The sequence below is a fragment of the Pyrus communis genome, chromosome 9, assembly GCF_041283825.1.
Source record: "Pyrus communis isolate YQ-2024b chromosome 9, ASM4128382v1, whole genome shotgun sequence".
In the NCBI taxonomy this organism is placed as follows: Eukaryota; Viridiplantae; Streptophyta; class Magnoliopsida; order Rosales; family Rosaceae; genus Pyrus; species Pyrus communis.
This window is the reverse complement of record NC_142573.1, coordinates 22106807-22129925: the sequence shown is the minus strand read 5'-3', so window position 1 is coordinate 22129925 and position 23119 is coordinate 22106807. Positions and strand designations below refer to the sequence as shown.

Sequence of the window (23119 nt, the reverse complement as noted above, 5' to 3'; positions counted from 1 at the left end):
AAAATCTAATCTAGGATTTACACAATCACACTTAAATAAGAAGTTTATAACAAGATGTATTTTGTAGACAAACGTAATTGAGAAGCCTTCGAGCATTTGTAAAGAAGATGTAAAAGTTCCAAGTAAACATAACGCTAAAAAGAAGCAACAAAACTTTCTCTAACCAATGCTTCATTTCTGATGTGGAATAGCGTCTTGGCTCTTACTGCCTAATTTGACGTCTTAGTGAAATTGAGCTTTTGAGTTTTATAATAGATGGGCTCTCACCACTAGTGGAGCCACACTAGGGTCATTGAGTTCACATGACCCCAATAACCCAATGTTTCCCTCTTGTTTTTTCGTCTGGACCCCTGCTAGTTTGGAAAAGAAATGGTTTGTAGGTGTGAGTTTTAGCTTTTTGTTTCTTAACCGGTCTCCTTTTTTGCTGCTACTTCTTCAATTTTCTCCTTTCTTTCCTCTATCTTCTTCTTATGTGGTGTAGCTTCCTCTTAATTCACATTTCCTATGTCCTTTACGATGTGCTTAACTCAAATTCTTATTAATTGACCAAAAAAAAAAAAAAAAAATCCTCATCTTATTTCCTCTTCTGTCCTTGACTGCATATTTCCTGGATGTATTGACTTCTTGATTCGTGGTTTATTGTCATGTGTGGTGCTTGATGCTTTCTTTTACCTTTGAGTAAATTGTAGCAATGGTCCTTTAACTTGTACTCAATTAGAGCAATGTTTCCTCAACTAAAAATTCATTACCATTGGCCCCTCAACTTTAACCCAATTGGAGGAATGGTCCCTCAACTTTAACGCAATTGTAGCAATGATCCTTCCAACATAACTCATTTTGACAAAATTATGATGAAGTTGACAAAAAAGACTATAACTACACGTTTTGATGAGTTGAGGGACCCCAATTAGCAATGATACTTCCAACATAACTCATTAAAATTCTGATGAAGTTGACGAAAAAGACCATACCTATACATTTTGATGAGTTGAGGGACCAATGGTAATGTATTTTTAGTTGAGGGACCATTGCTCTAATTTGATTAAAGTTGAAGAACCATTTCTACAATTTACTCTTTACTTTTTGTTAGCGCTTTAAGGATAAACAAAGAGTATGACAGTGGCTCTCACCCAATATTAAACTTTGGGAAAGGGATCCGCTTCGGATCCCTTTCACCAAATCCATCAAGTCTGGGAATCCGGACTGTTGAAATTTGATCTAACGACTACAAATAAGGAGTTTTTTTAAAAATTATAATAACTGTAGCCGTTGGATCAAATTTCAATAGTTCGGATTTCCGAACTTGATGAATTTGGTGGAAGAGATCCGGAGAAAACCCATTTCCTAAACCTTGGGCTAGTGTAAAAATATGAGTGGTTATCAATTTTTAATATTTATGAGTTGAATAAATACACCTCAAGACAAACTGGTGGGCGTATCATATGTTCTTGCGGGTTTCAAAAAACACTAGTGGGTTTTCAATAGCTCTCCGAGTTCGAAGTCTCCTTCCTCTTGAGTCCCTGTAAAACATTTCTTTGTATCATATCCTAATTGATTCGAGAGAGAGAAGAGGAGAGGAGAGAGAGAGAGAGAGAGAAGGTCTGGCAGGGAGAAGGAGCATATCAGCAGCAATTAGAGGGAGTAGCGGGAAAAGGAAAGGAAGAAAGAAAGTAAAAGTGATAAAAGCAAGGTTGATGGAGTTTTGGGACAAGATGATCTTCCCTGTCCGCCGTCTCTGGCTTGCCGTCTCTACCCGCGTCAAGGATCGCAAAAATGGTCACTCACTCACTTAAATATTATATTGTTCAGTTCTTCTTCTTCTTTCTAAATTTATTTATATATATATATATATATATATATATATATATATATATATATATATATATAGTTTTGTTATATTCATAATTTGCTGCATATGCATCCATTTATTTCTGCACTTGGAAAACTTGGAGGTGGATGGTTAACAATTTTCGTACTAGATTATAAGCTTCATAATTCATATATATTGATAGATGCTCCCACCTTTTTTGTTCTTTTGTTTTTTTTTTTTTTTTTTGTTTTTTTTTAATTCTATCCTTTTCCTCATCTCTGTTTTCTTTTTATGTTTCCTTTTCACTGCGTTCATAAGAAGCATATTTTCGTTTCATTCCTCCTTGTCAAACAATTGATCCTCTGTTTTTTCAATTTCTTTAATGGAAAACAAAACTTCTAGAAATAAGTATTTTTTTTATCATCCCACAATAAAAAAAACTTCTAGAAAATGCCACAATAAAATCTAATCATTGATGATTACACATCATCAAGTTCTCTATTTTACTCAGAAACTGATCATATCCGGATCTTTCTCTCCAAATTTTAGGACTTAAGTGATCTGGACCTTTAAAATTTGATTCAACAGTTAAAAATAAAAAAAATTAGTAAAAACTTTTAAAAGTTACAATAATTTTTTGCTCTTGGATCAAATTTCAAAGGTTCGGATCACTTTATTCTTAGACAAAAGTATTTATTGATGATTACACAATAATATATTTACACTAAAGATGCAAAATTTAGATTGAATCACAACGGTGAGTTGCAATAAATTGCTATTAAACTCTCATTCTATGGAGTCGTATATAGGATTTTTGACCTAGAATAAATGCGAAGTGAAGAAATTATACAAGAGTGGGGTAATATTTTCTAAGTCTTGAATCCTCCATGAGCTTATAGCCATCTCCGCCCTACCGGACCGGATTGCTAAGCGAATGAAGAAGGATTTTGAGTGGATGATATAATGGATTTAGTGGGGAACTAGTGGAGGATATAATACAGTTTAATTTTGTCGGTGGTTGTGGGTGGGTAAATGAATCAAGTTGTGTGCGCCAAAAACAAAATAACAATGTCAAAATCAGTGCCCAATCTTGAATTGTATTGTAGTCATATAAAAATCCCAACTGCCAATAGTAATTCGATTACTCTACATGTACAATACAAAACACTCAATGAGTCTTACCCTAATTTTAGGACCACTTTAATAATTAATTAATAAGTAATGGTAAATGGAGCTAATTGTTATTTCATTTAGGTCAGGAGTAATGTTGAGTAATGTTAGGTAGACCAATTTTTTAGTTTATATTTATATAGTCTAATCGGATAAATGATTTATGTGGTAGATAATTAGGTATATGGTGAGCGTACATCATAATTTATGATTTAAATTGATAATCTTCTTAACACATTAATCAACACTTGATAATTCAATCATCAACCATCATTTTAGTTCACATCTAGTAATAAAGAAACAATCAGCCTCCCCACTAAATTTTTTAATTTTTAAATAACTTTAAGCAATTTGAGAAAACAAGTTTTAATTCCATCATTTGGGAACTCTCCAACATACCAACCAATGATGAATTGCACCAAAACTTTCGTAAAGTTATTGTTTTTTTTTTTTTTCCTTTTTAATTTCTTGCAAATAGGCTCTAAAAGAGCCAAAAAAAAGGGCAGATTTAGTAACATAAATTCAAAATTAATTTTCATTTTACTATCCTAATATTTTATTTTATTTATTTTTTCGCCTTTAATATAAACAGTTTTTTTTTTTTTTTTTTTTTGTTTATCTCCCTTTCGAACTCAAAGTCTCAAACGTTGGTTTTCCTCTCACTTCCATACATCTATTTGCCTATCCGTTAAGTCTGTCACTGATTGATAAATACGAGGCATAAATTTGATGGGACAAACTGCGCCACTTCAACATATACTGAAGGACTAGTCATAAAGATAACTGATGTATGGAAATAGTAGAAAAATCAACGATTGGGTACAAAAGTTAGACAAAATAAACCTTATATACTAACATTAGAATATTTGAAAACTTGAGAGTAATAAAGTAGAAATTACGATTGAACGATCTCATCGCAATTTTGTTACACTAGAGTAAACATACTAGTAAAGGACCAATTCCTTTCATGAAACATACTTTTGAGCGGCCCATAAAATCAAAAGAAAAATTATTTGAAAATTTTGAATTTTAACAATAAGGACAAAATAAAAAGTAAAATAAATAGTACTAATCTAATTAATGATTGACTCCTGCCATCCAAAGTGAAAGATATACTTTTTGGGACCATTCCATTTTCTTTTGTCCAAGTCAGAAAGTAGTGGGACTCTGGTGAGTGACGAATCTTCTGCTTCGTGGCTGAGGCCTAAAGATAAGATGAACATCTACATCTTTACTGATGCAACTTTGCCGTCGAAATCACCAAAAGCACTGTTAATTATTTTGAATATATTCTAGATGTGCTCGTTTGCAAATATTTTAAAATGATTAAAAACATTTTTAATGAAAATATTTTAAAACTAATCTTTAATAAAAATGCAAATGAATTTTAAAAAAACATTTCAAATGCTTTTAAAACTCAAAAATATTTTCTCCAAAAATGTTTTTCAGTAATTTGAAAATAATTTCAAACGGCCTCTAAAAAGGCTGTTGAATTTGGATGGATGATGCAGGTGGTGGGCTTCTGAAGCTTCACGATGATGTGCAAACGTGTGGGTATCAAGATGTGCAAGTGATGTGGCAGATGCTGAGTAGAGAAACAACAGACAACCATCCGCCCTCGGCCAAACGCAAACACCAAAGACCCTTCTGGGGAATTTTCGAGTGGTCTTCTAGCAATACTAGTAGTAAAAACTCAGCTTTGTGATCCGAACACGAAGAATTTTAAGTAGGAGTTTGTTCTCATCCTTAAATAGTCAAGCATGAACAACATTTGCAGTTGCAGGCATGGCTTTGGCACATAACTGTTGCATGTGTAAATATAAATAATATTTTACCTGAAAACCAGGAAAAAAAAAATTAAAGAAAGAACCTCCCTACTTAAATATTTACTTGTGGGAAAAAAATATGGTTTCGTAAACCCACCTATAATTAAACATCCAACAAAAATTCAAATTTTTAAAGATGAGACTTAATTTACATCAACTTGGGAAATTTGGAAAACTAGTCAAAATTTGAACCATGAATAGAATTTTAACCAACCTTTATAATTTATTATAATTCTAATCCAAATTTGATATGAAAATACTATAACGCCCTTCCTTAACTAAAATAATTACAAACTATATCTTCTCTTTTGTTCAATTTCCCTTAAAATACCTTCACGCCTAAATTAATAACAACCTCTCTAAGCAACACAAATTCAGGGAAAGGCCCAATGGCCTCATCCGGTTTTGATGCAAAGCTATGATTTTCTTCCTTCTCAACGACGAGTACCCATTTGAAAATTTCAAGCTCCAATTTTGGTTTCTGGAGGAGGACCTATTTGTGTTGACAGGTTTTCAAGTCATTGGAGGGAGAGAAGCTGCAGAGCAATGTAAGAGTAACCCCGTTGAAGCAGTTTTGAAGCTTCTGATTCAAATGCCTACGAGTGAAGATATTTTTCTAACGAAAAAAACTGCATAGTTTTACAATTATTTTGGTTAAAAAGGGTATTTTAGTAGTTTTATGTCAAATTTTGATTAGTTTTCCAAATTTCCCCATCAACTTTCAGTCTATAATTAACACCATAAAGTCATAAATGACGTGACATTTACATATCACTTGTCATATCAGACGATACACCAATATATAAAATATAGTCATTAAAAAATGAATCACTTTGAAATTCGTAAAAAATAAAAAAGGTTCAGAAATGTTGTTTCATGATATTCCCACGTCCAAACATGGGAAAGTAAATAACTTGACATTCCCACGTCCATTATCCTGCAAACCAAACACCTCCTTAGTGTTATCATCAATGTTACCAGTTGCAACAACTTGGTGGAGAGAATATTTTCTGCCATGAAAATCAACGAAATGCCAATCCCAATCCATAACAAATAAGAGATCAATGCGAGAGGGACAGCTTGATTGTTTGCATTAAGACATATGCTTTTACTTGTATTGATAAAGAAACTATTATGCAACTTTTCTAAAAAATAAAAACTAGACCGTAGCACTATGCAAGTGGAATATAATTCGAGACTCAAACATAACTCATTTATATAAAAGAGAGTTAAGAAAAACATTGAGAGAAAAATAATTCTTCACCTTCACAATGCTAACCACTCCAAGAAAATCCAAGCCAACAGCAAAATTCTGCTAACAAACAGGAACTTCCCCTCCAAGAAATTAAAATCCGAAATCTTTAATTCGAAATGAAAGGGTTCACTTTGACCGGTAAGAGTAGATAACCCGTTCCCTATGTCTTTGTTTCTATTAGATTAATATCATCGAAACAAACTAAACCACAGTGCAAAATCTTGCAAACAAACCCATCCATCAGGTGTTTGGTAACATTACTCTTCCAAATATAAGAGCATTTCAAGAAACATCGTTTAACAAGTACAAAATACACATTGACAGAAAAGAACACAATCATCTCGGTTTAAAGTTCGATTAAAAGGAGTATTGTGAAGGGCCAGAAAATGAAGGGGGAGCGAATAGGCCTTCTGTTTTCTTCTCTTTGTTTCTTTTGTTGTGAGTCCCTACAGATGTACAAAATATTAACTTACTTTTCTTTAACTCGCCTTCTTCCTTCTTCGTCTTCTTTCATTAATCAAATATCCAATGAAACTCATTATAACAAATTTGGCTTTGAAATAAGTATGCCATCCAACCAAAATAGCCTGCCAAACCTCAAACACACGCTCGCCATGCATGTGCAGTCCTATCTACTAGGACGATGATCCTCAAACTGATAATGGAAGTACCAAATGCATATTATATTTCAGTATTTACCTGTACAAGAGATGCATCAAAATGGCTCATCACTTAACCGCCTAGCAGTACCTTCCGTGGGTCAAGTTGTCCGCTGCAGTAACTGGAAGGGATGGCAGATAGTTCCTGCCTTCCTCTCCTTTCTTCACCAGGTTTCAAAGTAACAGGCTTTTCCACAAGCAGCCTGGACACACAGCATATTCTTGTACTCATCATCCCCAAAATCAGTAATTGCATTTGCCTTCTTATCCCACAGATTCCAGACAACTGCAATGGAAAGGACAATCTGATTAGCACAAATGATGAATTTTGCTTTGTATGCCATAAGCCCTTTAACGAAACACGCAGACACTTTCGTTCCGCATTTACTCAATTGATTTAATATCTAGCCATAGATAAAAGATGTGTTCTTATTAATTCTTTTAGAAGTCTGAAAACCTCATAACTGCATGTCTATAACTGCAGATTTTCTTTGATAAGTTCCTTGACATAATAGTTTTGTGCCAAAGAACATTGACTGATCAAAACTCACCAGCATCTGGAAGCCCGTCCTTCCTTAACACAAATGTTCTCTTCCTTTCATGGTCCAGAATAGCAATTTTTGTAGGTGTGCTGAGATAAACTTTGTCCACCTTGACAATAAAAAAATTAAAAAAAAAAAAATCATTCAGCAACAAATAAACATAAAAATGAACCAAAACAACAGTGGAAAACACCAATCCTCCAAATAAGGACAAACGCTAACCTCAGACTCAAATGTTATTGCATCCCCTTGCTCAGTAAATCACTCTTTACTCTTCAGGTTATCCAGATAATCCAGTGTCTCCAGTCCTTCTACCCACACTTCACTATATAAAAGCAACATTACAGTGAATGCACAAACACAAAGGAATACTTTCCAGAGAAGGATTGTTTTGATGCACAGATGCCCCAAGGGGAGTGAGTACCATGGATTATTTTGATGCACAAACAACAGAAAGGAAAACTTTCCAGCCATAGATTAGACGCACATAGAGGCCTCCAATGGGGTTTATACCATGTCTGGCATGATTCATCCATAGGTATGCAGTAAACAGGTATCTGACACACGGAAGAGATGCCAACTATGAAATTCATATATGGAATATCCATATTCGAATAATAGTTACACTTTATTAAATTCTGTCAGTAATTAAGGTATTTACTGCTCTACTACTAATTAAGAAAAAAGGGACAAATACTTTCAAAGGAAGATGGAATAAACACCTTTGGGAAAACACCAGGAATTTTCCATTGAATCATCAGTAAGCAATGGACCTCCAAAATGGCTACTACCATATTTCAAGAGAAAGGTTTCTCATTACACAATTTCAAACAGGGACCTCCATAATGTAATAAACCCATACCTGTATGCACTCATACTTGCATGTCACAGAAAAATGTGTGATAAATTTCCCCTGAAATTCTTTAATATTATTACAATATAAGATTAATTGGCTACCAGAATATGTCTTACAATGTTTAGAAATGGAGTGGCAACCATGCATATCAAAAGTCAAAACTTAAACCTATCAGAGGAATGTTACCCTAACATATCATTTTACCACTTCCATTCTCACCATTCGATATCTGACAGGAATTACAACCTGGTATTTAAAAAAAAAAAAAAAATATGGCTTTATAATGCTTAAACAACAATAAAAACGCCAAGCAATATAACAGCATATGTCTACTGTGCCTTCCGGTTCTGATCAAAGAAAAGTATGTAGGAATGCTAAAATATTTGAATTAAACAATTCAAACAACGGCAAAAAATTGTATCTTTAAACCTGATATCAGTTACAGCCAGATAGGTGTGATAGGCAAATGTGAATGTAAATGACTTTCCATCAGTGTTTGTATTTCGGATGCGAGATGTCAACATCAAATCCCCTCCAGGTCCCAAAGTTACCCTAAGGCGAAATTCATATCTGCAAGTAATTGCAATTACATCATTACTTAACCAAGGAATAATTAGAATTCACCAAACAAGTATCCAGCAACAAAAAATGTGTACCGCTATTCACACACCCATTTTTACTTCTCACACACCCTTGTTAATTTTTGTCCATTGACCTCCTTCAATTCATTTGATCCGATGGCCGAAAATTGAGAGGCGTGTGTGAAAGGTAAAAATGGATGTGTGGATAGCATCACCCTAAAAAGTATGGATAAGAGGAGTTCACATATTTAAAATCTAACACTTCATAGATCATAGAGTTAGTATTTTAATTAACTGATTATGCAAGATAGCTACATAACCATATATGACAAGTGTGTGTGTGTGTACACAAGAGCACAAACTATTCCAGCCACTAGGGAAACAATGGCAGGCTACCTTAGTGTTGGAAACGTGCCCTAAAATATCCAACCATGAGATGATCATTCATTGATATTTCACACATTAAACTAATTTAGTGTAATCTACGGGCAAAAGTTATTATTTAATGTCGTCTTGTTAAATGTTGTACACCTAAACGATAAGTCCAAAAAATATGTAATAAAGAGAATGTAATTTGAAGAAGTTGAGAGTTATTAGACCTACCCTTTTTTTAAGCATATCCTAAACGTTCTTGATCATAGGATTATCAATAGGGTATTGACAATCCGATTAGATGAGTACGTACTATGTCTTCTTTGAATAGAGAGTAATTGGTCTCTAGCAATTAGTGTGCAAGACACCAAGGCAAGTGTGTAGGTACAATACATACTATGTCTTCTCTGAATAGAGAGTGATTGGTCTCTGGCAATTGGTGTGCAAGACACCAAGGCAAGTATGTAGGTGCTTAATAAGGAGTGAATTCACTGAACACGATCAAACCGGAGTTCTCGTGCTAATGTCATATGAGAACTCACTAGTTGGGATAATGCTAAGTAATTCTTTGACCTGAGACACCACAATTATCTTGTGGGTACATCTTTGATCATTTGACAATGTGTCATAACCCCAGGATTTGCTCCGCGCATTGATGGGATCACTAATTTATTCACAAAGGCATGTGAGTGTCCTTCAAACCGTTGAAAGAGAATACTCTATGATATGATTCAAGAGTCTCTGGCGACAACAAATGAATATGATTTCGGAAGTACATTCCAAATCGCATTTACAGTAATCATATAGACAAGAGTATCACATTTGATAGTAGACCGAATCAACCAATGTCATAAAGAGTATCAATATTGGGAAGGACCGTATTGCATTATAATTCCAAACTGAAAAGGCTCTCCACCTCTTCTGCTTAGCTTGTGTACCCATGACTTACCGCTAGGTATCACTCATGGCTGGTGGAAGCCCTTGAAGATTAGCAATCACTAATCTTTATCAAAGGGAGAGTTGAAAGAAAGTTTCAATCCACATCGATTAGTAAAATTTCTAATTGCCCATTGCCTTGCTAATTAGAACCTAATGGATAGTACACCGTGTAGGGTAGAGATTAAAAAAATAACATAGTTGAGTAAGAAAAATTAAACGGTTTAATTGTTTATGGCTAGTATTAATTAATACGTTAATTAATCAAACGAATAAGTTCGTATCTGACCTTGAGTTAGTATTGGGCTTCACGGCCTAATGGGCTTCAAACCGTCAAGCCCATTAACTTAAGTTGTATGACAACTTAAAATCAAAAGGCTTAAAAGCCCAATGAGTATTAGAGGTCAGCCATCCTTATAGAGAGAGAGTGTGCAAGACTTTCTCATTTAATCACTTAAGGGAAGTGACTATATAAAGAGAATTATAGCCTAAGCCTCATTAGGATTCCCAAGACGAAACTGAGAGAAAAACAACTCTCTTTTATCTCTGGGAGGCCGGCAACCAAGGAGAGGATACTAGCATCTTCTTATCCCTTGCTGTGGAGACTTAGAGGCTATGGAATAAAGGCCATCAGCAAAATCCATGGATCTAAGGAGACAAGAAGCAAAGGAATGAAACCCTCACTTTGGGTGATTAGCATTTGCAAATGCAAAGAGGATCTACAAAGATATACTGGATTCTCAACTCTCTCTTGTTGATTTGAGTTGAGTTATGGTTGACCACATTACTGGCCTTTGAATTTCATGGTTAAATTTATTTTTGAGTGCATATGTACTAGCTTCTGCTCTTTAACAGTTATATGCTCATTGTATGTTGCTCAAATGATCTTAATTTAGCCAACATTTTCCTATCACTTAGCTTAAGCAAACATGCAATTATCAACTTTAAGTAAAATACCTGTGAGACCAGATCTTTGCATCCTCATCAGAGGGTTTGAGGATTAAATCAATGAAAGCCTTGTTACCGCTGTTTGTTGGGAAAGGCGGGGGATCATGATCAATACTCCAAAGCCTATTCCTTGCAAATCCATGTTGTTCAAGAGAACCATGACTTCCAAACTGCATATGAACACTATTTATGTTCAAAAAAAATAAATAGGAAAGTAACCAAAGCAAATGAAAGTAGAGATAGTGATGAAGGCCTCCTACTTGAGGAAAACATATTGGGATTCCACCACGGATAGCCTTAGGAGACTTATAAGTAGCCTGCAAGAAGTAAGAATTTATATTAATAAAGGTGGGAGAAAAAACTCACAGCTATGCTAGATCAGTGAGCATTAGATACTAAAACCAAATATCAGACATGGGAGGTGGAACTGACATATTCTCAACATCCATTCTCCTAATTTCCATCATCTGATTTTGGTTCTTTATGTTATATGTCCTCTCGAAGCTACAATGAGGTCTCTCTCTTTTCTACTCATAATAAGCCCGGAGTACCATGATATGGCTGCAACAGGATTACCATGCAAGCTTACACACAAAACTCATCTTCCTACTGCTGCGAGACACTTTCCCATACTTCATGTCTTTCCAAAATCATTCCCTCAAACCTTTTCGATTTGTCTTCATTATCTTAGAGCTTTACAGAAAAAGAGAGAGGCAAGAGACAACAAGGCAACAATTTGTCAGAGAATAGGTGGAGGTCTGAAGCGCCATCGTTGATTATTTACTTTCTCAAAGATAAATAGTCTATGAAAAATGGACTTTATTTATAGTTTATAGAAAGGAAAGGAAATAAAAGGTCACAGAAAATAATTGGTGAATGGGAAGATTGCATTTTCCAAAGCCACCCAACTTCCAATTTTCGGTAGCTGTTTCTTTTTTAAAACATGTGCTTCTTTTTTTTAAGTTCAAACATGCAATTAAAATTTATCTAAAATTGTATTAGCATAAGGATTAATAATTGTCTTCATAGTTTGCTCTATAATAGCATGCTCCATAACCTTTATCAAATTTCAGAGTTATGGGCTTTATTCATTTCTCACTAATCAAACATAACGAGAATATAATGGACACTGGCCTAGTATTTGATCCAACTTTTATTGTTTACTTTTCTTATTGTTTCCTAAGAAGATAATTTAAAGTAGATTAAAGTAAGCAAGAGATAAAGGAATTCAAAAGACAAAATAAAGAATCTGTATCTGCCATAATGTTACAATGTTCAACCAATACGACAACTTACATCTCTCTAAAGTCATAAACATCCAACCCTAGAGAGTTATGATAGCAACACACACAAGAAGCATTTTTTATGATGGCAACAAATATGAAGCACCTTTATGATGGAAACCCTACATACGACATAAGATAATCTGCACTGAAATCTAATACCTTGCTACTAACGAAACCCATATTCATTTTTCCATGATGTAACTTGACCCCCATACAAATATACCTGTTTCAGAAGTATAAACAATGTTTGTCAGTAATCTTTCTGTCAAACTGATGAGCATATTTTATATTATATATTTAACCCTATTCTTAGTATATTTTGGTTAATAATTTGGAAGAATTTTGATACTTTGAATTATATTTCCAATATAGGATTTTCGACTTCCTCTGGAGCAAAAGATGGTCAAATGGACGAATTTTGGAGTAATTTCAATTGGAGGACGTTCGTGAGTCATTTAGCTTGATCTTGTCAAAATATCAGATTTTTCTACCAAGCGAATATTTTCTGGTAATAAAATAAAGGAGCAATGTGCAGTGCTGGAATAGTAACGTTTCGGGCTTGAATTGCATTTTTGGAGCCCAAGATGACCTCGGATGGGTTTGTGGCCTTCTGGAGATGTGTTCAGAATGTTCTTATCTTTAAAACAAGCTATCTTGGCCCGGATTTGGAGGAGATTTGAGGCTAAAACGTGGCTGAACAGTTTATGTGCAGTTTTTCCTAGGTTAATTAGGAATTTATTTTCTATTTTATGTTATTATTATTTTATTTCTTAGTGGGAATAAAATACTTTAGGGTTAGGGTTTGTGTTTTAGCTTTGAGGGAGATATAAAAAGGGTTTGGCCGTTCTCATTGAAGGGGTTTTTTTTTTTTTTTTTTTTTTTTTTTTTTTTTTTTTTTTTTGCAGGAACACCGGAGATCCTCATTGGCGGCTAAGGCGTGCATGGAAGAATGGCCGCGTAGCAAAACAGAGGTATAATGTTCTATCCTTTTGTGGCTGGATCTGTGATTCTGCAAGAGCTTTGTAATTTCTGCATTATATTTCGGCATGGTCTAGAAATGTGGTTGATGGGTGTGTGATTCCAGCCTAAAATAAGTTCTCTGTGTATACATGCTTGTTTGCTTTGTTTGTTGTCTGCAAAAACCCACGTTATGAAATCAGAGATAGATTATAGAAAATACTAACTGTAAACTAAAAATTAAACAAGTAAAATGAGAATTTTTATTATTATTACTATTATTATTTATTTATTTATTTATTTTTTTGAACTTTTTTTATTTTTTATTTTTTTATTTTTAGATGATTGTCGACACTAAATGATAGCCTAGGAATTTAAATGCAGCTAGACGGAAAATAATGAAATAAAAAAAACATAAAGTAATGAAAAAGTTAGAAAATTGGGTTGCCTCCCAATAAGCGCTTTATTTAACGTCTGTAGCTAGACTGAACAGAAGCCTGGTGATTAACTTGCTGGATCCTTCAGAGTTATAGACTCGGCTGCACTGTCAAAGGGTGACTCTAAGTATGGTTTCAGCCTGTGACCATTCACCTTGAATGTGTTGCCATTAATCTCGCTTGTAATATCAACTGCTCCATGAGGATAAACCTTAGTAACCAAGTAGGGTCCATTCCATCGAGATTTCAATTTCCCTGGAAATAACTTGAATCTAGAACTAAATAACAACACTTTCTGCCCTGGCTGGAAATCTGTCCTGAGAATGTGTTTATCATGGAAGGCCTTTGTTTTGTCTTTGTATATGCGTGCATTTTCATAAGCCTCCTGGCGAATTTCATCAAGCTCATTGAGCTGCAGCTTTCTTTTTTCCCCTGCTGAATCGTAAGCAAAGTTTAACTCCTTGATAGCCCAAAACGCTTTATGCTCTAGCTCCATAGGTAAATGACAAGCCTTGCCATACACAAGCCGAAACGGGGACATCCCAATGGGTGTTTTAAATGCTGTTCTGTATGCCCACAATGCATCATTTAATTTCAAACTCCAGTCTTTACGAGTGGAGCCAACTGTTTTCTCCAAAATACGTTTTATGTCCCTGTTTGAAACCTCAACCTGCCCTGATGTTTGTGGATGGTAAGGAGTGGCAACACGATGAGTTATCCCATATTTTGCAAGTAATGCAGCAAACTGTTTATTAATGAAATGCTTACCCCCATCACTAAGTATAACTCGCGGGATGCCAAACCGTGGAAATATGACTCCTTGGAGGAATTTCAGAACCACTGATCCTTGATTAGTTGGTGCTGCAATTGCCTCGACCCACTTAGAAACATACTCAACCCCTACCAAAATATATTGATTGCCATGTGAAGATGGGAATGGTCCCATAAAATCAATACCCCAAACATCGAATAATTCAACAACCAAAATACCATGTTGTGGCATCTCATTCCGTTTGGACTGATTTCCCACTCTCTGACAACGATCACAAGATTTACACCAATTATGAGCATCCTTGAAAAGAGAAGGCCAAAACAGCCCACTTTGTAGAATTTTAGCTGCTGTCCTTGTAGGCCCAAAATGGCCACCACAAGCATAATGATGTGCAAACTTTAAAACACTGTCTTGTTCCTCTTCTGGAATACATCTGCGAATAATCTGATCTGGACAGTATTTGTACAGATACGGCTCATCCCAAAAATAAAATTTTGCATCTGCCAAAAATTTCTTTTTCTGCTGATAACTTAAATCTGGATGAATAACTCCCCTGGCCAAATAATTAACCAAATCTGCAAACCATGGTGTTTTGTGCTGGACAACCAACAATTGTTCATCAGGAAAATTTTCATTGCGAGGCAATGTGTCTTCTTCTGCAGTAGCAGAATTTATTAATCTTGATAAATGATCAGCCACCACATTTTCACTGCCCTTTTTGTCTCTAATTTCCAAATCAAACTCTTGAAGTAAAAGAATCCACCGAATAAGTCGAGGTTTAGCATCCTTTTTAGATAATAAATATTTCAAAGCAGCATGATCTGTGTAGACAATTACTTTAGCCCCAATTAAATAAGAACGAAATTTCTCTAATGCAAAAACAACTGCCAACAATTATTTCTCAGTGGTTGCATAATTCAGCTGTGCATCATTGAGAGTTCTGCTAGCATAATAAATGACTTGAGGAATCTTGTCTTTTCGCTGTCCAAGAACTGCCCCAACTGCATAATCTGATGCATCACACATTAGTTCAAAAGGTAAGTTCCAGTCCGGAGCTGCAATAATCGGTGCTGAAGTTAAGAGTGTTTTCAACTTGTTGAAAGCCTCCAAGCATGCATTATCAAAAACAAACTGTGCATCCTTAGCCAATAAGTTACACAAAGGTCGGCTAATCTTGGAGAAATCCTTGATAAACCGTCTGAAAAACCCAGCATGTCCAAGAAACGAACGAATGCTCTTCACAGTAGTAGGAGAGGGCAACTTAGCAATAACATCAATCTTAGCTTTATCAACCTCAATACCCTTGCTAGATACTAAGTGCCCTAAAACAATTCCTTGTTTAACCATAAAATGACACTTCTCCCAATTCAATACGAGATTAGTTTCTTTGCAACGCTCAAGAACCAAAGATAAATTTTGTAAACAATGATCAAACGAATCACCAAAAACAGAAAAATCATCCATAAATACTTCAACAACTCGTTCAACCAAACCTGAGAATATGCTCATCATGCATCGTTGGAATGTGGCAGGTGCATTGCATAATCCGAAAGGCATTCTTCTGTAAGCAAATGTACCAAAAGGGCAGGTGAATGTGGTCTTTTCCTGATCCTCTGGTGCAACTGGAATTTGATTGTAGCCTGAATACCCATCTAAAAAACAATAGAAAGCCCGACCAGCCAATCTTTCCAACATTTGATCAGTAAAGGGTAGCGGAAAGTGATCCTTTCTAGTACCTGTATTGATCTTCCTGTAATCAACGCACATTCGCCACCCAGTAGTTAAACGTGTAGGCACAAGCTCGTTATTGTCATTTGTCACAACTGTAATTCCAGTGCGTTTAGGTACCACTTGAGTAGGACTTACCCATTTACTATCTGAAATTGGATAAATCATTCCAGCATCTAAAAGCTTCATAACCTCATTTCGAACAACTTCCTTCATGATCGGATTCAATCGGCGTTGAGCATCAATGGTGGGTTTGACACCCTCCTCCATCAAAATTCTGTGCGTACAGAGTGTTGGGCTGATCCCCTTAATATCTGCAATTGTCCACCCAATGGCATCTTGAAAATTTCTCAAAATACGCAGCAATTTGTCTTCCTCAATTGGAGATAAATCTGCAGAAACAATAACTGGCAGTGAAGAATTAGCACCCAAATAAGCATATTTTAAGTGTGCTGGTAATGGCTTCAATTCCAGCTTAGGTGGCTGTATTTTTGAAGGCTGTAATGGTGTTTTTGCTTCTCCCAAACTCTCAAAAACGTGCCTCCACTTTGGCTGGTGTAAAGGGACACTTTCCAAAGCTGTAACATACTCAAAAGCTTCTTCATCTTCAGTTTTGGCGTCTTCAAAACCATGTAAAACTTTTAGCAGTGGATCTGCTGTCAAACTGGACATAATATCTGCATGCATGATGCCTTCTAACACGTCAACTCTCATACAGTCTTGCATATCACTAGGCCTCTTAGTTGCTTCAAATAAATTAAACACAACAGATTGTTCTTGTACTCTAAGCGTCAATGTGCCAGCTTCCACATCTATCAAAGTTCTAGCAGTTGCCATGAATGGCCGCCCCAGAATAATTGGTGTTTGCATATCTTCATCCATATCCAAAACCACAAAATCTGCTGGAAGGTAGAGATTATCCACTTTAATAATAAGATCTTCAATAATACCCCTAGGATAAGCAACCGAACGATCTGCTAACTGTAAAATAACAGATGTTGGTTTGATTTCTCCTTGTCCCAGTCGCTGAAAAACAGAGAAAGGCATTAAATTAATACTAGCACCCAAATCAATTAAAGCACGTTTAAACTCAGAATTTCCAATTGTGCATGAAATTGTAAAACTCCCTGGATCTTTTTTCTTTGGTGGTAGCTTTTGTAATAGAACTGCACTGCACTGCTCTGTGAGAATCACTTTTTCGAAGTCGACAAGCTTCTTTTTATTTGTGCACACATCTTTCAAAAACTTGGCATATGAGGGAATGTTCTTGATTGCATCGATTAATGGTAGATTAATCTGAACTTTAGCCAATGTCTTCATGAAATCTGTTAATTGTTGATCTTTTGCATGTGGCTTCAATCTTTCGGGATATGGCATAGGTGGAACATAAACACGTTTTGACTTTTCTGCATTTTCTGCAGTAGGCACTGCAGTATTTTTGGATCTGTCTAGTGGTTGGGCAGATTCTGCAGAACTTTCAGAACCTGTTTGTGGCTGCACAGGTGCTACCCGTGAAGCTCCAGCACTGTTTTCTTTATTTTCTGCATCACGGTTGTCATAACTTTTACCACAACGCAATATTCTAACAGCATTACAATATGCATTTCCACGTGGATTTGGGATAGTTTGGCTGGGAAATTTTCCTGGTTCTCTGCCCGAAAACTGGAGTGAAAGCGGCCCCATTTGCTGCTGTAGATCTTTCATTGTTGCTTGTATGTTCTGAATGTTTTGGTTGGTTTTTTGAATTTCTTGTTTTGTTGCATCAAAACTTGCCTTAGTATGATCTGCCAATTTTTCAATTGCGACTTCCCAAGAAGGTTTAGCTTGAGCATCAGGTTGCTGTATTTGTTGTTGAAACTGTGGTTTAACCTGTTGATCTCTATTCCACTTGAAATTTGGGTGATCTCTCCACCCGGGGTTGTAAAAATTTGAGTACGGATCATTTCTAGGCCTTTGATAATTATTGAATGCGTTAATCTGCTCTGTAACATGCTCCGGGTATGCGTCCCTATGTGGGCAACCCATAAAATCATGTGTTGTAATGCCACAAATGGTACAGGCGGCTGCAGTAGGCTGCTGGACAGCAACCTGTTGCATAGGTGCTGCCATTCTTTGTAAAAACATGTCAAATTTTGCATCAAAATTTTCTAACTTCTTCTCCATCTTTTCTATTTGTGCAGATACATGAGGTGAACCACTAGACATCTCAAAAACACCCCTGGTCTGAGGTATATCAATTGCCCATTGTTGAGATTCTGTCGCCATGTTCTCAAACAATTGATACGCTTGCAGTGCATTTTTGTCTGAATACGTTCCTCCACAAGAAGCATTAACAAGAGTCTTAGTAGTCAAATTCAGCCCTCTGTAAAATAAATTCATTTGAGTGTCACCATTAATGCCTGAATGTGGACATTTCCTGAGTAGATCCTTGTAACGTTCCCATGCTTCATGAATTGCTTCATTAGGTTTCTGAGCAAATGTTAAAATTTGAGTACTCATATCAAGTGTTTTTGAAGCTGGGTAGTATTTGCTTAAAAATGCAGCACTAAGTTGGTTCCACGAAGTAATGCTTCCAGATGGAAGTGTGAGTAACCATCTCCTTGCACCATCCTTCAAAGTGTACGGAAAAATTCTGAGTTTGATAGATTCTGCTGAAAATTCTCTCACCAAAATGTTTTTGCATCCCATTAGAAATTCAGTTAGATGCATGTTAGGATCATCTGTTGATAAACCATGAAATGAAGGTAGAATCTCCAACATATGATGTCGTATCTCAAACGTAGACCCGTCTTCAACTTCAGGATAGGTAATGCAGCTTGGCACCTCTGTGGCATGAGCAGCCAGAGATTCCCTCAATGGTTGTCCCGCTGTTGGTAGAACAAATGCCATATCTTCCTCGTTGTCCAAAACCCCACTAAACCGATTATGCAAAACTGTTCCCTGCAGTGAAGGTTCACACTGTAGATTCTGCTTTCTAAGTCTCTGTCTGGCAGTACGTTCAGGTTCTGGATCAAAATCTGCAATTTGCTGTTTGTGTGATTTGGTACAGACCATGCACAATCTGCAGAGAATAAATAAATAAAAAAAAATGAAAATTAATTTTTTTTTTTATATATACGGGAAGAATTAATTGAGAATATGACAGACAAAAATCTATTTAAAATCATCCCCGGCAACGGCGCCAATTTCTTGATAAGATTTTTACCACCTGCGTAAAAGGGTTAAAAACATCTAAAATACTTGCAAGAGAAACAAGGTCATTGTAGTATAATTGACTCAAGCAAGGTCGTTCTCCACAAGGATTAATTTAAAGAGATCAAAGAAAAATCAATTCTCAACTAATTAATTAAAACAAAGTTTTTCTTTTGAAAGAGGTGATTTAATGACCTAAACTAAGAAAAACGAATTTAATTAAAAAGATTACTTAAAAACCACAACTTTAAAGAAAGATAAGGGGAACAATTTTTAGGATTCAAAGAGAGAAAGTACTAGGGTTCCGCCGTCACCCTAACAATCCTATGTAGCTTTTCTAAATTACTTATGAACCATACATGTATGTTTTGAAAGTTAGGTTTTCCTACAGTATATCCTACTTGGAACCTCCAACATAGAACGTATATCTAACATGCAACCCGTCCGTGGTGTTCAGATCGAATGTGAACATGCAAGACTCATTAAGTTTTATGAAAACCTTTTTAAAAAACCATATAACCCTTAAAACGTGTCGTCCATCCTAAGAGGTTACACATATTAACCACAAGAAGCTTAGTCAATTTTAGGGACAATCCTCCGCCAAAATTGCATCAAATAACTTTTCCAAATATCCTGATGGTCGCGAATCACTAAGACAAATAGATAGTTTAAAGCACAGTGATTAACATTCCAAAACCTGCATGCATAAATTCATAAGCAAATTAAAAAGAGACTACATATTCTTGCTAAGGATCATGGCCTCGCCCTAGCAAAAAGAATTAGTTACGCATATTCATACTAAAAATCATAGTCTTTATTGAAATAGAAAAAGAATGAAAACACCTTGTAGAATAAAATCTGAAAATCTCTAAACTTTTCCCAAAATCTTCTCTCCACAAGTTGCATAAAAGAAAAAAAAAAAAAAAAAAAAAAAACATTAAGTTGATACGTACTGAGGAGCTATCATTATTTCTATGCAGATCTACGCCATTTAGTTTCGAAGATGCCGGGTATGCCATAATTTAAGTTTGGGGGTGAGTTCTTTATCCGTCCTCCGAACGGGTCAAATCCAAAAAGTTCGCACATATGTTCAGGGGTGATCCAGGTTGTCATTCACGAATATTATAGGGAGAAGCAGTGTTCTAAGTTCCAAATGGTCCGCATACATGGTCCCCATACAGATCTCAGTGTTATTTCTTTTGTCCAGCAACTACAGTGTCCAGTTATTATTTATATCAAGTTTGGGGGTGATTGTTGCAGATCCAGCGCAGAAACATATTTTTGAGCAGTTAATTTTCTGCAGCTCAGTTTTGCGATGCATGGATGAGAGAAGCACAGTTGAATCACATATCCATACACCACAGAACTGAGTGCAGCTATTATTACCAGATCTACAACAACTAAACTTGCAGGGATTTGAATTTTACCTCCCAGATGCACAGATCTGGGTCCTGAGGGCCTTTCCTTTTTTGTCCAGCGAGTTTATGTGTTTACTTCCTTTTTCCCTCGGCTCTATCATGGATCCGCATATCCCTACACACAGCGCACTAATATGAGTACATGGAGGACATAAAACGAACATCTATGCAGATCAGGACCCAACCAAAGTCTGGAATTAATCTTACTTTAACCTTCCTCATTTGCTGCGGCCGAAGCCTTTGCTGTTTATTTTTGACTTCTGGGACCACTGGATCGGCAGCTGAAGGGTTGTTTTCTCCCGGCTCTACCCTGGATTTGAGTATTATTTTTTCAGTCACAGTAGTGGTTTTATTGTTAAAATACCAGATCACACTCGATCAATCAAAAGGGTTACGATTTTTACCTCAAAAGTTGTAGATCCGTGAGTTTGGGGACTATTCGAGTGGGTCTTTTCAGTCTCTTTGTGAATCTCGGGTATCTAATATAGAAAAACATTAGTGTCAGCTTCTTCAGAGATTCATCACAAAAACATAGCTCTCAGATCATTTTCGCTAGCCGAGAGAGATGTATATTGAACCAAGTGGAAGATGATTACCGTTGCATGTGTGAAATGGTCTCGATCTGCATGAATGGAACTCGAATCCATGATGGTTTGAATTTGGGCGACACACTGTTTGGTTGAGAAAAGCTGGCGACTCAGGGTGTATTTCTTGTGTTGTTTGTTTCGGATTTGCAGCAATTAGGGGTTTTCACACAGATGAAACCACATGCACGTGTTAGTTTACCACATAAATCTGAAAAGGAAACAAAATAAATACAGACACACATGGAGGAGGGATTTACTTTCATTCATCTCGGTTTTCATGCTTACTCCACCATGGATGGGTACTCACGGAGGAGTGTCTGTTGCTGGGTTATGGAAAGCTACGGATGCAGCACTTAGAGAGGATCAAGAAGCTGTTGTGAGATGTAAGGGTTGTAATAATGAGCGCTGGTGTGACCGTGCTGAGAAAGATGAGGGGGCTGATTTTCTAAAGAGAACAGAAGGCTCTTTGCGTTTTTTTTTGAGAAAATGAAAGAAAAATGGGAGAGCTATTTCTGATATGGAGGTGTGCTTGGGTTGACAGAGAGGCCTAGGATTTCTCACAAAATAATCTGAAATAAAAATGGGTGGATGAGATGCATTTGTAATTGGAATCCAAAGAAGTTCATTGCCCGGATGCGTGCCATCTGTCTAAATCATGTGCGTTCCGTGCTTTTCTGAGGAGGGTGGTTTTCAAATGGAGAGGTAGAGAGCCGTTGGCTCTGACTGACAGAGGTTGAAGACTGATCGTGACTTTTCGTCCTCGGGGTTGAGACATGGGAACCTGCGCACGCCATTTTCCAATTATCATGCCAGTTGCATGCCATTAGAACCATCTCATGGGGAATCCAATGTTCCCTTGGAGCTTTGCTTTGCGGAATGGTAATCAATTGGCCATGTGTCTCATGGCCCAACGTTTGTCAAGCCCAGGTGTGTCTTTGCATTTTTTTTTATTTTATTTATTTTTCTTTTCTTCTATTTTCTATTTTCTGTTTTATTTTATTTTCTTTTATTGTTTCTCTTTTTTATTTTGTTTTCTTAGGGTATTTTCTTTATCTTTGATATTTGTTTTACATTTTCTAGGATTTAGTAGTTTTGTTTATGTTCTTGTCTCTTCTATTTATTTTCCACACCTTGAGGACAAAGTGTGAAATAAGTTTGGGGGTGGGAAATAACATTTTAGGTTTTTAATTTTTGTGTCAAGTTAAAATTTTCATTCTTTGTAAGTTAATATCCATAGATTATTTTAAACGTTATAACAAATGGACATGGTGAAGGTTAATTTCACAGTAGAGTCTTTTCTATTTATCGCTGCTTAGACACTAATTCATGAATTATACTTTGACAACTTGCACATTCACATCAACATGGTTTGTGGGGAGTGAGATTGAAACACTTACTTTTAGTCTAAGTTCATTTTTAATTTTTGTTCTAAATAAAGTAAAGTTAGTTTGTGTTATAAAGTAATAATTGTCTCACCCGAGACTTTGCCTAGTAACAGGGCCAGTCCTGCCTAATCAGCAGTGATTCTCGCGTCAAACAGTAGAGTTTTGGCATGGGGCAGGGTGGTTAGTTGGTTTCGTAGCCTTTTCAGCTCGGGTTAATAAGTCATTAGGGGTGTTCTACACCTAGTGCCCTAAAGCCCTAGTGGTTTGGGATCATTGACCTAAAGCTCGCTACATGGGTTGGATCGAAAGCTTAAGTGAACCGGCATTGCACGACCACTACTGTTACTAAAAAAAAAAAAAAAAAAAAAAAAAAAATGATCAAGAAGAAAAAGAAAAATAGTT

The 23119-nt window shown here is 36.1% G+C and overlaps 2 protein-coding genes, 2 long non-coding RNA genes and 2 pseudogenes across 5 annotated transcripts; 3 read left to right on the top strand and 3 right to left on the bottom strand.

The window, feature by feature from the left end:
• The first annotated feature begins 1441 nt into the window (after positions 1-1441).
• On the top strand, positions 1442-4849 carry LOC148694412 (uncharacterized). Its single transcript, XM_088700289.1, has 2 exons — positions 1442-1776; positions 4492-4849. Exons 1-2 carry the CDS (start codon positions 1695-1697, stop codon positions 4683-4685), a joined length of 276 nt encoding a protein of 91 aa, XP_088556415.1. The 5' UTR covers positions 1442-1694; the 3' UTR covers positions 4686-4849.
• A 1862-nt stretch (positions 4850-6711) lies between these two features.
• Positions 6712-11725, bottom strand: LOC137740927 (putative glucose-6-phosphate 1-epimerase; annotated as a pseudogene). The gene is made up of 8 exons (XR_015967031.1): positions 11655-11725; positions 11507-11516; positions 11216-11272; positions 10965-11125; positions 8548-8688; positions 7485-7587; positions 7272-7371; positions 6712-7006 (listed from the first exon to the last, which is right to left on the bottom strand). The product of XR_015967031.1 is annotated as a putative glucose-6-phosphate 1-epimerase (transcript).
• Positions 11726-13160: 1435 nt separating this feature from the next.
• LOC148694410 (uncharacterized) lies at positions 13161-18633 on the top strand. The gene is made up of 2 exons (XR_015966203.1): positions 13161-13212; positions 18316-18633. It is a non-coding gene; the product is annotated as an uncharacterized LOC148694410 (long non-coding RNA).
• On the bottom strand, positions 13474-16061 carry LOC148694411 (uncharacterized). Its single transcript, XM_088699512.1, has one exon. The coding sequence runs from the start codon at positions 14636-14638 to the stop codon at positions 13703-13705; it is 936 nt and encodes a 311-aa protein (XP_088555638.1). The 5' UTR covers positions 14639-16061; the 3' UTR covers positions 13474-13702.
• Positions 18533-18637, top strand: LOC148694409 (small nucleolar RNA R71; annotated as a pseudogene).
• Positions 18638-20540: 1903 nt separating this feature from the next.
• LOC137709716 (uncharacterized) lies at positions 20541-21885 on the bottom strand. Its single transcript, XR_015966953.1, has 4 exons — positions 21342-21885; positions 21150-21224; positions 20959-21055; positions 20541-20860 (listed from the first exon to the last, which is right to left on the bottom strand). It is a non-coding gene; the product is annotated as an uncharacterized LOC137709716 (long non-coding RNA).
• Between the last annotated feature and the right edge of the window lie 1234 nt (positions 21886-23119).

What these genes read in the sequence shown, in the direction of transcription:
- LOC148694412 (XM_088700289.1), top strand. Translation starts at nt 1,695, where the DNA reads ATGGAGTTTTGGGACAAGATGATCTTCCCTGTCCGCCGTCTCTGGCTT. An exon ending in CGTCAAGGATCGCAAAAATG is followed by an intron (nt 1,777 to 4,491) that starts GTCACTCACTCA and finishes TGGATGATGCAG; the next exon opens with GTGGTGGGCTTCTGAAGCTT.
- LOC148694411 (XM_088699512.1), bottom strand. Translation starts at nt 14,638, where the DNA reads ATGCCACAACATGGTATTTTGGTTGTTGAATTATTCGATGTTTGGGGT.